General features: G+C 61.5%; 2 protein-coding genes across 3 annotated transcripts; one reads left to right on the forward strand and one right to left on the reverse strand.

Annotated features, from left to right (window-relative positions):
• Positions 1–327: 327 nt before the first annotated feature.
• NAB2 (NGFI-A binding protein 2) lies at positions 328–4353 on the reverse strand. Of its 2 annotated transcripts, XM_058042132.1 has the most exons (7): positions 4311–4353; positions 2621–3422; positions 2272–2405; positions 1801–1852; positions 1517–1649; positions 1237–1437; positions 328–1123 (listed from the first exon to the last, which is right to left on the reverse strand). In XM_058042132.1, exons 2-7 carry the CDS (start codon positions 3413–3415, stop codon positions 1029–1031), a joined length of 1410 nt encoding a protein of 469 aa, XP_057898115.1. In that variant the 5' UTR covers positions 3416–3422; positions 4311–4353; the 3' UTR covers positions 328–1028. The 2 variants fall into 2 exon arrangements, with proteins under 2 accessions (XP_057898115.1, XP_057898116.1); XM_058042133.1 differs by lacking the exons at positions 1237–1437; positions 4311–4353 and having other exon boundaries at positions 2621–3859.
• A 1704-nt stretch (positions 4354–6057) lies between these two features.
• On the forward strand, positions 6058–13871 carry NEMP1 (nuclear envelope integral membrane protein 1). Its single transcript, XM_058042150.1, has 10 exons — positions 6058–6401; positions 6850–6971; positions 8001–8211; positions 9421–9493; positions 9595–9688; positions 9814–9928; positions 10068–10293; positions 11583–11756; positions 12482–12696; positions 13227–13871. The coding sequence occupies exons 1-9, from the start codon at positions 6311–6313 to the stop codon at positions 12693–12695; spliced, it is 1320 nt and encodes a 439-aa protein (XP_057898133.1). The 5' UTR covers positions 6058–6310; the 3' UTR covers position 12696; positions 13227–13871.
• Positions 13872–14246: the final 375 nt, after the last annotated feature.

The following is a 14246-nucleotide window of genomic DNA, read 5'->3' on the forward strand; positions in this document are numbered from 1 at the left end:
CCCATGGAAAGAGGGGGGGGGACACGACCCTCCCCGCACCCCCGCAGTCAGCGCTTGCTTTGGGGTTTTTTGTTCGTCACTCCCCCCCTCCCCACCTCCAGGCTGGAGCAAGGGGGGTAGGAAGATAAGCCATAAAATAAAGTTTTATTCCAAAATAACAAAATAAATAATCTACTGTACACGGTACAAAGGAAGAGTCGCTAATGCTCTAAAAAGACACCACACAGTCCTAACGGGGGGGTGGGGGTGTGAATGGGAACCCCGGGGCTGGGTTTGTAGGGATGGTGGGGGGGGGATAAGGAGGGGGTTTGGGGTGGGGTCGGGGGGGGGGGAACAGCACCTCCCCAGTGCCCATCCAAGCCGCCTGCATCGTGCTGGGAGGGGGTGCCACCCCCCTGGCACGTGTGGCACCCCCCGGCACAACAGGGACCATGCTGGGAGCACACGCAGGTATCGGGGTGCGGGGGGAAGGGGGGATGCGTGCGGGGGTGTGGGTGTGTGTGTGGGGGGGTATTTACAGCCGATTCGGTGCTGGGGGGTGGTCGCAGGGTTTGGGGGGGTGCACAGTGAGCTGGCACGTGCTGCGGGGAGGGGGCTGGCGGCTGCTGCGTGGGCGCTGCGGGTGCGGGTGTGTGTGTGTGTGGGGGGGACCGTGTGCCCGGCGTGGGCGGCAGCGCTGACGTGGGGGAGCGCACAGTGCGACGCGTCTGTCCCCGAGCTGTGATGGGGAGGGGGGGGGAACGGTCAGCACGGGGCTCTACAGGGTGGGCTCCAGTCCATCGAGGGCTCCCCAGCCCTGGGGGAGCGGAGCCGGGCGGGATGAGGGTATTGCTGCTGCGGGGAGTTGGCATCCCGCCGCGGCTGAGGTAACCAGAGCGTCGCTGTGGGACGGGAGGGGGGCCAGGGAGGGTTGTGGATGAGACCCCCCCCCCTCCCGTCCCCAAGCTCCCCGGGGCCCGGAGCGCCGCCGCACCCGTCCCCCAGCACGTTATTGCTTCGTTAATGGTGGCGGGGGGGCTACAGGGGCCTCACTGCCTGCTGGTCTCCTGCTCCACCTTGATAGTGCCCCGAGGGGGGTCTGGGGGGGCCGGAGGACCCCGTTCCGCCAGCCCGTCCTCGAACTCTGCGGGGAGAACACGGGAGACGGAGTCAGGACACGATTCCACAGCACGAGGCAGCGGTGCCCTCCTGACCCCTGCCCGCGGCAAAGCCCCCCCGGCCCCTCGGGGGGCTCACCTGGTCCCGGGGGCTTCCCCGGCAGGCAGGGGCTGAGCCGCCCCACGCGGTCGTGAGAGACCAAGCGGGCCAGGCGCAGCCCCTCGTCCATCAGCGTCTGCTGGAGGATGTGGCGGCTCCAGAGCCCGTGGGGAGCGAGGCCGAGGGGCACGTCTGGGGCCGCGCCGGGCGGAGGGGTCAGCCGGGGACAAGCGCCCGCCGCTGCCGAGAGAGGGGCGACAATCAGCGCGGGGAGAGGGGGCCGAGCAGCACCGGAGAAAGGGAGAAACCCCGCACTCACCCTGCAAATGGCCATCGAGGCTCTCCCCGGAGATGCTGCCCGTGTCCTCCTCCAAGCTGGCTCGGTACCCGGCGCCGGGCGGCTCCAACCCCACCGGCAGTGCCAGGAGCTCAGGGCGGCTCTGCTCTCCTGCCTGCCAGGAGCACACAGGTGAGCAGAGATCCCCTGCACCACCCACCCCACAACACCCACGGCGCTGGCATGGGCAGCCCCGGGCACGTTGCAGCGTCACGCCCACAGGTGTGCACACCTGCACACGCCGCTCCTCCTGCACCTGCACCCACCTCCTGCTTGAGCCGCTTGGCCACCACGGCACCGCTGTCCTCGGGATGGGCCCTGGGGGTGGAAAGGGGCTGTGTCAGGAGTGGGGGTGGCCACAGCGAGGCTGTGAGCAGAGCCACCAGGCAGGTGGGGTTCTGGCACGGATGGAATTGGGGGTGGAAAAAAGAGGGAAGCAGCTGGAGAGCAAAGGGAAAAGGCAGCGCTGGCACGGTGGGCAGGGGACTTTGGGGATGGAGGCAAGAGATAGGGCATCCCCAGCGGCATCCCTTTGCTGCCTGGCATCCCTTCCCACGCCTGGCATCCCCGTCATTCCCATCCTCCCCACATCCCACGCTCCGAGGTCAGGCAGAAACCTCCCACACTGGCAAAGGGGAACCGGGGGCCACAGGGGGCTGCCCCATCCAGAAGTGCTGGGGGCAATGGGGTGACAACCAGACCCCCATAGGCCTACAAGGGTGGGGTTTGGGGCTCACCTGGCCACCTTGAGCGAGGACAGGTAGGTGCTCTCCCGTGCCACCTGCCGTGAGAGCGAGAAGAGCTCGACGCGCCGCAGCAGCAGCGAGTTGTCCCGCAGGCAGAACTGGGCGGCCGCCTCATTGATGATGAGCTGGGGGCAGAAACGATGCGTGAGCGGGGACAGGGGACACGGCAGCACCCACGGGACAGCACCACCCACACAACCCTCGGCTAAGGCAGCGCCAGCTCCAGCCTGGCGTGGGAGGAGAGCTCAAATCCCACCCACTCGCCACACCCCCAGAGCCACCCCATTCCTTGTCCCATGTCCCAGCGCATCGCAGAACTCCAAGCACGGAGCTCACTCACCTCGTGCAGGGTGAGCTGCTTGCCCTCACGGCGCCGGGCCTCGCCGCGCCCGTAGATCGCGCTGTGCCGCCGGATCTCCTCCTCCTTCTGCCGGTCCCCGTCCTCCAGCTGGAAGATGTGCCCCACAGATTTGGCCAGCTTCTTGTTGAGCTTCATCAGCGCCCTCAGCTCGGCCTCGCCACCCCGAGGGCAGCTCTGCAGCAGCCTCTCCACGCTCTCCACCACCGTCCGTGCCAACTCCGGCTCCAGCTCCGTGCCCACCGCCTGCTCCCCGCTGCTCCCGCTCGGAGAGAAGGGGGGACCCCCGGGCTCCTCATCCCCTCCACCCTCCGACTCGGGGGTGCTCCTTCCCGGCCACGGTGGGGCTGCTGATGGTGACAGCTTCTCCCCTGGCTCCGTGGGGCTGCGCGCTGGGGGCGTCCCGGCGCTGCCACCCCCTTTGCCCGCTGCCTCTCCGGGGCTGGCGTGCCCGTTGCTGAGTGCCTTGCGCCCGCCGGCCTCGGAGAGCTTGAAGAGTGGGATGCTGCTGACCGGGACGGCCGACACGGGCTGGCTGAAGAGCCCTGGGTTGGAGGCCCATTCCCGCAGGGCCTTCTGGAGGCGGCGGACGTGGAGGGGTTTGGTGGCCATGCCCACCAGCGCCATGATCTCCAGGAACTCCTCCTCGCCCGCCTCGCAGAGCTGCTGCACGTCGTCCCCCCCTTGCTGGATGAAGGTCTCGTAGTAGCCCAGCAGGTTGGCACGTTGCAGCACCCGGTAGAGCTGCAGCTCCCCCAGCGTGCGGGGCAGGGCCATGACGAGCCTGTGGTTGTGGACAGAGGACAGACGGACTCACCACCGGACAGATGGACATGCGGGAGAAAGCTCTCCCCACCCTTAGGCCTGGTACAGGGCAGAGGGAGCATTCCCGTGTGGTCCAGTGTCCCTAAACCCCTCAGGGCACCCAGTCCCACCCATGTGCTCCAAACTGGGACGGTCCCTGCAGCCACAGCCGCTGGACGTGGCACAGGCACGAGTGGGGTCACCCTCACCCCAAACCCATCCTGTGCCCACCCCAGCCAGCATCCCCTCCATGCCAGGTCCTCACACAGGGCAGGACACACATCTGGGGGCTTCCCCCAGCCCCCCATGCCCGGGGGTCATGTTCCAGTGCCAGTGCCAATCCCACCATGGCCAATATCCCCCTGCCCTGCCGTGTCCTGTTCCCCTGTGGGTCCCCTGGATCCCACCAGGGCCACCCCTCCCTGGTAACCCCGCCCCGCTCGGTGCTCCCATCCCCACCCCGGTCCCACCAGGGCCATCCTCCCGCAGCATCCCCGGTGCCCTCCAGTGCCCCGAGCCCACCCTGTGCCTTATCCCCCCCCATTCGTCCCAGCCCCATCGGGGTCGTCCCTTCCCCGGGCTCTCCGCTCTGCCCGGTGACCCCCGCTGTCCATCCCCCCGTCCCTCTTTGCTCCCACCGCGGCCGAGCCTCCCGACCCCCCTCCGGTACCCTCCGGTGCCCCCGGTGGGTGCCATCCTCTCCCCGTGCATCCCGGACCCTCCCGGATCCCCGTGGCCACCACCCCTGGTGCCCCCCGCCCTGCCCGGTGTCCCCCGCCGCTCCCCCCAGTCCCACCGGGACTCCCGCCCTGCCCGGTGCCCCCCGTGTGCCCCATCCCCTCCCCGCCGTCCCCCCCCGTTCGCTCACCGCCGCCTGGAACCGCCTCCGTCCGCTCCGCCCGCCCCGCCGGGCGGCCGGGGAGGGGCGGGGGGGCTCCGGGGCCGGCTCTAACCGGGGGGTCCGGGGGGTGCCGCTGCTCGGGGGGTCCCGCGGCCAGGCCGGGCGCGCTCCCTCCGCCGCGCCGCGCCGCTCTGCGCGCCGCCCACACGGGCGGGACCGTGAAATAGCAGCGGCCCCGGCTGCGCCGCGCGTGGGAGGCCCCGGGGGCGGATCCCGCGGCTGCCGCCCCCGCCGAGCGCGGGGAACGGAGGGGGGGGGCAGCGGCGGGGGCGGCAGCACCGGGCCCCCTTCTTCGCTCTCGCCGTTACCGGAGCAGCGGGAGGGGAGCGGCGCCCCGCACGGCGGCACCGGGGGTCCCGCAGCCCCGGCAGGGAGCGGGCAGGACACGCGTGGCACCGGGGGGCCCGCGGCAGAGGCAGAAGCCCCCGAAGGGACGCGCGGTGCTCGGTGTTGGCGTGGACGCCCCGAATCCCCGCTCGCAGCATCGCCGGTGTCGGTGACAACGCGAGCGGGCGCGGGGATGCTCCGGGTACCGGCACCGCTGTCCCGGCAGTGCCCCCCGGTGCCGGAGGGCTGGCACTCGGTGTCACCGGCACGCACACGCTGCCACCGATTGGCTCCGGGGGGAGCAGCGATAACGGGAGCGGACGGAGATTTCTCGGGTGGGCTCGGGGGATGCTGGAGCCCCCCGCCCGCAGCACCGGGGTCTCTCCCGCGGGAGGGAGCACGGGGGGGATGTCACGGCCCGCACCCGCTCCGGCCCTGCGTGGCTCGGTGCTATTTATACCGCGGCCGGCGCCTGGCGTGGGGCCAGAGCCGCCCCCGCGCGATCCTGCCCGGCCTGGGGGGGCCGTGCCGGTGCCCGGGGCGCATCCCCGGAGCTACCGGGGGAGCAGCCGGGGCATCCCGCACGGGCACGCTGCCCATGGCGGGGGTCCTGCCCCAACCCTCCCGGTTCACCCCCCTCCCCACCGCCCCCCTATCACGCCCCCCCCCCTCCATTTTTCCCTTTTCCACGAGCAAGCGTCCGGCGCGGCGGGGCCGTTCCCAGCCCCGGCGCTGCCCCCGGCTGACGCACATCCTCCGCCCACGGCCCCGCCGCTTCCCGGCTCCGCCGCCCACGGCCCGCGGAGGGGGAGCGGGGGGGCCGCCCGAGCCCGCTCCCCGCTGCCCGCCCACGGGCGGCCGCCGCCCCACGGTGGAGGGGAGGGGACGAACCCACGCGGAGAGCGGCACCCCCTGCCCGGGGCTGAGGGGCACGGACGGTGCGGGCAGAGCGGCGAACCGGAGCCCCCGGGCCGGTCCGTGGGATGCGGGTCACGGGTGACCGCCGTGCCACGCCCGCGCTGGCAGAGCCCCGTGCGAGCCGTGGGGTCGCGGGGCCGGTGGGGTCAGTGGGACCCGAATCTCGGTGGGACCCGGTACAGGTGGATCGGTGGGACCGGCGGGACCCGGGACCGCGGGTTCGGCTGCCGGGGGTGGGGAGGGGGCAGCGAGGGGCGGGACCTGCGTGCCCCCCACGCGTGACCCATTCACACAAACAACGCCAGACCGCGCCCTGATAGGCGGAGGCGGTTGTCAATCACGCGGGATGTAAAATAAAATGGGGGCGTGGCCTAGGGTACCGGAGTTCTGATTGGTTGAGGGGCATGTCTGTCAGAGCCGTTACTAAGGAGGGGTGTGTCTGTTGCGTGATGGCGGCCATGTTGTCACCATGGTAACCAAGGGCGGGGAACATTGCTGCTTCCTGCACGCGCACTGCTGATAAGTTAAACATACTGTCAATCAACTCGGTAAGAGCCGAGGGGCGGGAGCGAGACCAGAGCTGAATTTTGATAGGTTCAATCAGCTGTCAATCGACAACAAAGCCCGGCGAGCCCCCTTCCTATTGGCTGTGGCCGCTCCTCGGCGGCCGGCCCGGGACGGCGGCGGAAGCGGAAGCGGCCGGCGCAGCCGCGGCGGGAGGGATGAAACCGGCTCCGGGACGGCGGCGGCGGCTCCCGGTACTGCCCGTGCTGCTGCTGCTCTTCCTGCCCTTGCTGCCCCTGGGAGCCGCAGGTGAGCGGGGACCGGGCGGGGTCATGGTGGGGAGCGGGGTGGCGGCAGCTCCCGGGGCAGCATGGCGGGACAAAGGGAGCGGCCCGGTGCCCTCAGGGAACTCTCTGGGCGTCTCCGCGCTGAGGGAGTCGGTGGGACCGGGATTTGCTGTCCCGCTGTGCCGATCCCCCGATAGTATCGGGCATTCGGTGCCGTTCGGGAGCTGCCTCACCTCAGGGACCGGAGGCACCGTCGGGTTTGGGTCGCTGAGGTCGAATTTTGGAGCTTGGAGTCGAGCCAGATGGGATTATCCAGGAAAAGAACCGGAGGGTGAATTCTAAGGAAAACAGCGGAAAAACCGTGGGGATGTGGGAAATGGGAGCATCCCCGGGGAGGGGAAGGGCTGGGTGGGTCAGGCAGGGTCTGAACCCCTCCCTGTGGTCTGAACCCCTCCGTGTGTGCTCCCCAGGCCCCAAGGATGCCGTGATCCCACTCCAGGACGGGCACAACTCCCAGCACTGGGAATCCCAGCGCTTCTGCTACACCAACACCCGCACCCCGCAATGGAACGACGTCTGGACCAGGACACAGGTGACAGCAGGAGGAGGAGGCAGCAGGTCCTCCTTGCTGCAGTCCATCCATCCATCCATCCATCCATCCATCCATCCATCCATCCATCCATCCATCCATCCATTCACAGAATCACTGGGTTGGAAGAGAACTTTAAGATCATTGAGTCCAACCCAGCCCCAACACCTCAGCTAAACCCTGGCACCCAGTGCCACATCCAGGCTTTGTTAAACACACCCAGGCATGGTGACTCCACCACCTCCCTGTGCAGAACGTTCCAGAATTTATCACTCTTTCCATGAAAAACTTTTTCCTGATATCCAACCTGAACTTCCCTTTGCACAGATTGAGACTGTGTCCTCTGGTTTTGTCAGTTCCTGGAGAGAGAGTCCAACCCCACCTGAGCACAGGCACCTTTCTGGGAGTGTAGAGAGTGATAAGTTCACCTCTGAACATAAACCTCTGGGGCAGAACTAGCTGCTAAGACAGGAATTCCTGGGGCAGAACCAGCTCCTGAGGCTGGACCAGCTCCTGGCACACAAATCTCTGGGGCAGAACCAAATCTTAATACAGGAATTCCTGGGATAGACCAAGCTCCCAGGACAGGACCAGCTCCTGAGACAGGAACCCTGGGGCAGAACCAGCTCCTGAGGCTGGACCAGCTCTTGGTTCACAAATCTCGAGGGCAGAACCAGATCCTAAGACAGGAATTCCTGGGACAGACCAAGCTCCCAGGACAGAACCAGCTCCTGGGATATGAATCCCTGGGGCTGGATCAGCTCCTGAGGCTGGACCAGCTTCAGGAACATAAATCTCTGGGGCAGAACCAGCTCCTGGAACATGAATCCCTGGGACAGAACCAGCTCCTGGGGCAGAACAGCTCCTAAGACAGGAATTCCTGGGACAGACCAAGCTCCCAGTACAGAACCAGCTCCTGGGGCAGGACCAGCTTCAGGAACATGAATTCCTGGGACAGAACCAGCCCCTGGGGCAGGAACCCACTCTCAATTCTCCAGTCCAACCACCCCCATTGCCCTCTCTCTCCCCCAGATCCGCGTCACCAGCGACCGCATGCTCCGCGTCACCCAGGTGGACAGCGAGGAGGAGCTGGAGAAGTTCAGCCTGTGGAACGTGGTCTTCTCCTTCCTGAGGGGCAAACTCAACGACACCAGCATCGATGTGGACCTCTACAGCAACAAAACCTGCCTCAAGGTCGAGCTGCTGGAGCCTGGCACCAGATACGACGTCGTCCTCTTGCGACGTACGTCCCCTCTGTTAGAAATGAGAAGCTTGATTGGGCCAATATTCAAGCAGCAATCTATTTATTAATTAATATGGTAAATTATGAGCAATACTCACTGGGTACAGTGGGAGAAGTTTTCCCTCCAACTGCACACCCATAGTTGGGGCTTACAGGTATTTATAAGGGTACTCATCAGCTTTCTCAGCAGTTTCTATCCCAATTTTTATTTCACAATTCTATACACTATTGTGATTTAGTTTTTCTCAGGATGTATCCCAAAAGGAGTATCCCAGGTGGTGGTCCAGTTTCTGAAAGAAGAAAAGACAAATCCCATCTGGTGAAGTCCAGTTTGTTAGAAATGAGAAGCTTGATTGGGCCAATATTCAAGCAGCAATCAATTTATTAATTAATATGGTAAATTATGAGTAATACACACTGAATACAGTGGGAGAAGTTTTCCCTCCAGCTGCACACCCATAGTTGGGGCTCACAGGTATTTATAAGGGTACTCATCAGCTTTCTCAGCAGTTTCTATTCCAAATTTTTATTTTACAATTCTATACCTATTGTGATTTAGTTTTTCTCAAGATGTATCCCAAAAGGAGTATCCGCAGATGGTGGTTCAGTTTCCAAAAGAAAGACAAATCCCATCTGGTGAAGTCCAGCTCCATCCTTAAGGATTATAGTCCTTAATTACAAGGACTATAAATCTCATAACAGTGATGTCCAGCTTCCCTCGGTCAAAACTACAAATCTTTGAGTTGATGTTCATCTTCCTTTCTCAAGCTGTTTTTCTCTGTTTTGTTAAGGTGTGAGATAAGCATGTTTCCTTTATATATATTCCAAATATATATTTATATTTATATTTTCTATAAATATATAGTTTATATACATAATAAATATAAATATATATATAGTTTTAAGGATACAATCAATATTCTAAAATTATATTTCAAAAGGTTATTGCAGAACTCTTTAAGCCTTAGCTACAAGCAAAGAGCAAAGTCCTTAATGCCTTAATTCCAATGCTCCCAAATCAACCAAGATTAATTGCAAATAGTCGATGATCCACAGACCTGTTCCTTCCTCAGAAAGGGATTTTGGTGTGCAGAAGGAATTTGGGACATTGGAGGTCCCATCCTTGTTCTGTCACCCTGTGGCAGGTGGGAGCTTCCCACCGTGCCCCTCTTCACTGGGATTAATATTTTTCATTCATTTTTTTCCCAGGTTTTGATCCTAAGCTGTTCCTTGTTTTCTTCCTGGGCCTGCTGTTGTTTTTTTGTGGGGACACTCTGAGCAGGTGAGATCTCTCCTTTCCCTGGTGGCTCCTGGTTGGGGGTGTTTGTGCACAGATACCCATAAAACACCTGCTGAGGTTGATTCCCTGTGTGATCATTGCAGGAGCCAAATCTTTTACTACTCAGCTGGGATCAGTGTGGGCTTGTTGGCCTCTCTGCTTGTCCTTGTCTACATGATGTCCAAAGTCATGCCCAAGGTAGGTGTCACGTTTTGAGGGGCTCAGAGACCTCGTAACCCTTTCCATACCTGTACTGGGATGGACTGGGTTTGGTACAGAGCACCTGAGGGGAGGTATCCACAACCTGCCTGTGCTCCCTCCAGAAAAGCCCTGTGTACTTCCTGCTGGTTGGAGGTTGGTCCTTTTCCCTGTACCTGCTTCAGCTGATCTTCAAGAACCTGCAGGAGATCTGCAAGTCCTACTGGCAGTACCTGTTAGGTAGGTGGGAGCTCTGACATTCACCTGGTGAACATCTCCTGGCGGAACCATGGAGCAAAGCTGAGCCTCCCTGTCCCTGCTGGTGGTGTCAGGTTCCTCCTCATCCTCACAGAGCCCCATCCCTGTGCTCCCCCCACAGGTTACCTGCTCTCTGTGGGCCTCCTGAGCTTCGCCGTGTGCTACAGGTACGGCCCCTTGGAGAACGAGCGCAGCATCAACCTCCTGTCCTGGGCCCTGCAGCTCCTGGGGCTGCTGCTCATCTACTCAGGCATCCAGATCCACCCCCTCGCCCTGGGCCTGGTGCTGGTGGCTGTCTGCACCAAGAACCTGGATTACCCCTTGCAGTGGGCATTTGCTGCCTACAGGTGAGGAGCTGGGAGCTTGGGATGCCCCAGAGATTTGTGTTCCTGAAGGTGGTGTAGCCTTAGGAGCTGGTTCTGTCCCAGTGTTCAGGGGGAGCTGATTCTGTCCTGGGAGCTGGTTCTGCCCCAAGAGCTGGTTCTGCCCCAGGGTTGCTGCCCCAGGAGCTGGTTCTGCCCTGGAAGCTGGTTCTGTCCCAGGGATTTGTGTACCAGGAGCTGGGAGCTTGGGATGCCCCAGGGATTCATGTTCCTGAAACTAGTCCAGCCTCAGGAGCTGATTCTGTCCCAGGGATTCATGTTCCAGGAGCTGTTCCTGTCCTGGGAGCTAGCTCTGCCCCAGGGATTTGTGTGCCAGGAGCTGGTCCAGCCTCAGGAGCTGGTTTTATCCCAGGGTTTCTGCCCCAGGAGCTGGTTCTGTCTCAGGAATTCCTGTCCTAGGAGCTGGTTCTGCCCCAGAGATTTGTGCACCAGGAGCTGGCTGAACCCAGGGGTTCTTGCCCTGGGAGATGATCCTGCCTCAGCTGCTGGTCTTGCCTTAGAGTTCCTGCTCCAGGAATCCTGCCCTGGAGGGTGATCCTGCCCCAGGGGTTCTGACCTGAGAATTTCTGCCCCATGTTTCATGTTTGTTTCATGTTGTTTCATGGGTTCTGTCCTGAGAGTTCCTGTCCCAAGGGTTCTCTCCTGAGAATTCCTGTCCCAGGGGTTCTGACTTGAGAGTTCCTGTCTCAGGGATTCTGTCCTGGGTTCCTGCCCCAGAGGTTCTGTCCTGAGAATTCCTGTCCCAAGGGTTTTGACCTAAGAGTTCCTGCCCCAGAGGTTTTGACCTGAGAATTCCTGCCCCAGAGTTCCTGTCCCAGAGGTTCTGTCCTGAGAATTCCTGCCCCAAAGGTTCTGTCCTGGGGTTCTGCCCTGAGAGTTTCTGTCCCAGGGGTTCTGACCTGAGAATTCCTGTCCCAGAGATCATGTCCTGGAGGGTGGTCCTAACCCAGGAGTTCTGACCTGGGGTCCTGTCCCAGAGGTTCTGACCTGAGAATTTCTGCCCCAGGTTTCCTGCCCCAGCCCAGAAGTTCTATCCTGAGAGTTTCTGTCCCAGGGATTCTGTCCTGGGGTCCTGCCCCAGGAGTTCTGTCCTGAGATGTTCTGTCCTGAGAGTTTCTGCCTCAGGTTTCCTGTCCCAGGATTCCTGCTCCAGGGGTTCTGACCTGAGAGTTTCTGCCCCAGGGTTCTGTCCCAGGGTCCTGCCCTGGTGTGCTGCCCCAGGCAGGCATTAACTGCTGTTTCCCCCCTGGCAGGAAGGTGCAGAGCTCCAAGCTGGGCCCGACCCCCCCTCGGTTTCTGACAGAGGAGGAATTTCAGCTCCAGGGCGAGGTGGAGACCAGAAAGGCCCTGGCAGAGCTGAGGAGCTTCTGCAAGAGCCCCGAATTCTCTGCCTGGACCACGGTGTCCCGCATCCAGTCCCCTAAAAGGTGACATCCCTGACAGTGAGCTTGGGGTGGCCACCCTGTGTCCCTCTGGGCTGTCACCTCTGTCCTTAGGGACACAGATCTGTGGTTTTGGAGGGGGGGAAAGGATGGATAACACCAGGAAAGGGGGAAAGGATGGATAAATAACACCAGGGGTGGAAAAGGGGAAAAGATGAATAACACCAAGGGTGGAAAGGATGGATAACACCAGGGATGGAAAAGATGGATAACATCAGGAAAGGGGGAAAGGATGGATAACACCAGGGGTGGAAAAGGGTAAAGGATGGATAACACCAAGGGTGGAAAAGATGGATAACATCAGGAAAGGGTGGAAAGGATGGATGACACCAGGAAAGGGGAAAGGATGGATAACACCAAGGGGATGGAAAGGATGGATAACACCAAAGGGGGAAAGGATGGATGACACCAGGGGTGGAAAGGATGGATGACACCAGGAAAGGAGGGAAAGGGTGGATACCACTGGGGTGGAAAGGATGGATAACACCTGAGGGTGGAAAAGGGGGAAACGATGGATAAAACCAGGAAAGGGGGAAAGGATGGATAAAACCAGGAAAGGGGGAAAGGATGGATGACACCAGGAGGTGGAAAACAAGAAATAATGGATAACTCCAGGTCTCAGCAGCAAAGTGCTTCACCTGCCTGTGTCAGGGCCTCTCCAGAGGCACTGGGCACAGCTGCCCAACGTGCTGCTCCATGGTTTCTCCCAGGTTTGCTGACTTTGTGGGTGGTGCTTCCCACGTCACCCCCAACGAGGTGTCGGCCCACGAGAGGGAGTTTGGCCTGGAGAGTCTTTCCATTGACGAGGAGCTCTTTGAGGAGGATGATGATGAGGAGGATGAAGAGGAAGAAAACATCAGTGACTCCTCTGGTGGGAATCACAAGAGCGATTCCCTGTTCCACAACCATGTGGATGTCCAGTGAGGTCAGCTGCACTGAGCTGGCCAAGGAGCAGAACTTGGGCTGCTCCAGGCATGGTGGGGTTGGTCCTTATGGGGTTGGACCCGGTGGGGATGGTCCCTTTGGAGATGGTCCTTGTGGGGTTGGACCCCATGGGAATGGTCCTTGTGGGGTTGGACCCCGTGGGGATGGTCCTTGGGTTGGTCCTTGTGGGGTTGGACCCCCTCTGACAGGGATAAAAGGGGTCTCACCTCCCTGCAGCTCCTGCCTGAGGTGTGAGCGCTGCTCTCAGCACAGCTCTGGGTGTTGGGAGTGGGGTGGGACACAGAGGAATCCCCCACCCCAGGTTGGCAAGTCACCAAGATGCCACCTGGACCCAGCCCAGCTTTGGCATTGGATGTTTGTGAGCCCCCAGGGTGGCACCCCCAGGGCAGGGACCCCCCCCTCAAACCTGGGTGCTCATCTGGCTCCATCCCCCAGTGCCACAGCTGCAGGCAGGAGCCCCTTTCCCCGCTCTGGGGTGGGGATGGACCTTCCCCTCCATCTCCTCTGCAGGTACCTGAGGGTGACACACACGAGAGGAACTTTGGACCCGTCCTGTTGGTACCTGCGTGCTCAGCACCTGCCTGGAGCTGTGGTGAGGAGTGTCCTGCTCCTCCTCCTCCTCCTCCTGGTTCAGACGTGTCAGAGGGCTCCAGCTGGTTGGGCCACACCTCTCTGCCTTGGCTTCAATCCCGTGTGGAAACCAAAAACTCCTCCATGGAGCTGAGGAGCCTCAGGGTCTGCTAGTGCCCCTGGATGTGGTGTTGGGGTAGAAGCTGTGCTCAGCCCCCTCTCTCCATGCCAGAGCTGAGGATGAGTGTGGATGTGCTTCCTCCCTGCCTCCCTGCCCTTCTCCTGTTACTCCTCTCCCAAATGGGTGTGGGCAGGGACTTGGGGTGACCCCACGGATGTTCCAGAGCTCTGGGGAGCTCTAAAGCCCAAAGCTGGAGGGGACACCCCAGTCTATGCAACTTCCTAAGCAATAATGCTGCCCTCACCTGCTCACAGCTCCAGCTTCTACCTCACCTGGAGCTTCTGCCATCAGTTTGTCCCTGTCCCAGGTCTGTCCCTGTCCCAGGTGTGCTCCCCCAGCCCTTGCTGTGCTTTCCTCCCTGTTCAAGAGTGAGCAGACTCTGTTACTTCATCCTCCCGGTCTCAGCGTGGTGGATGACTGATTATATTTTTAATAAAGATGTATTTTTGATGTCCTGAGCCTCATTTATTCGTCCTGCTGTGACCCGTGGGAGGTCATTCTGCTGGGCATGGTGTGTGGGGACACGACAACCCCTGGGTGACACATTCCCTGGTTGGGACCAGGTGTCCTCCTTGAGGCCAGGTGTCCTCCTTGAAGTGGCCCTGAGCATTCCCGGTTCTCCAGCCTCAGCTGCTCCTGGTTCTCCATCCCCAGCTGCTTCTGCTTCTCCTGCCCTGTACCTTGCCCCTGTTTCCCTCAGCCCAGCAGAGGAAGCTCCCTTTGTTTGCTCGGCTCCAGGATTTTCCCTTCTTGTTCCTGCTCTCAGCTGCCGGGTGGGG

Source organism: Melospiza georgiana, chromosome 29 (assembly GCF_028018845.1).
Source record: "Melospiza georgiana isolate bMelGeo1 chromosome 29, bMelGeo1.pri, whole genome shotgun sequence".
Lineage (NCBI taxonomy): Eukaryota > Metazoa > Chordata > Aves > Passeriformes > Passerellidae > Melospiza > Melospiza georgiana.

Bases quoted from the DNA above. Each gene is read 5' to 3' on its own strand.
- NAB2 (XM_058042132.1), bottom strand. From the start codon at position 3,415: ATGGCCCTGCCCCGCACGCTGGGGGAGCTGCAGCTCTACCGGGTGCTG. The intron at 2,406-2,620 runs GTGAGTGAGCTC...TTCTGCCCCCAG, and splicing joins AGCAGCTCACCCTGCACGAG to CTCATCATCAATGAGGCGGC. The intron at 1,438-1,516 runs GTGAGTGCGGGG...CTCTCTCGGCAG, and splicing joins CCTCGATGGCCATTTGCAGG to CGGCGGGCGCTTGTCCCCGG.
- NEMP1 (XM_058042150.1), top strand. From the start codon at position 6,311: ATGAAACCGGCTCCGGGACGGCGGCGGCGGCTCCCGGTACTGCCCGTG. The intron at 6,402-6,849 runs GTGAGCGGGGAC...TGTGCTCCCCAG, and splicing joins GCTGCCCCTGGGAGCCGCAG to GCCCCAAGGATGCCGTGATC. The intron at 11,757-12,481 runs GTGACATCCCTG...GGTTTCTCCCAG, and splicing joins CGCATCCAGTCCCCTAAAAG to GTTTGCTGACTTTGTGGGTG.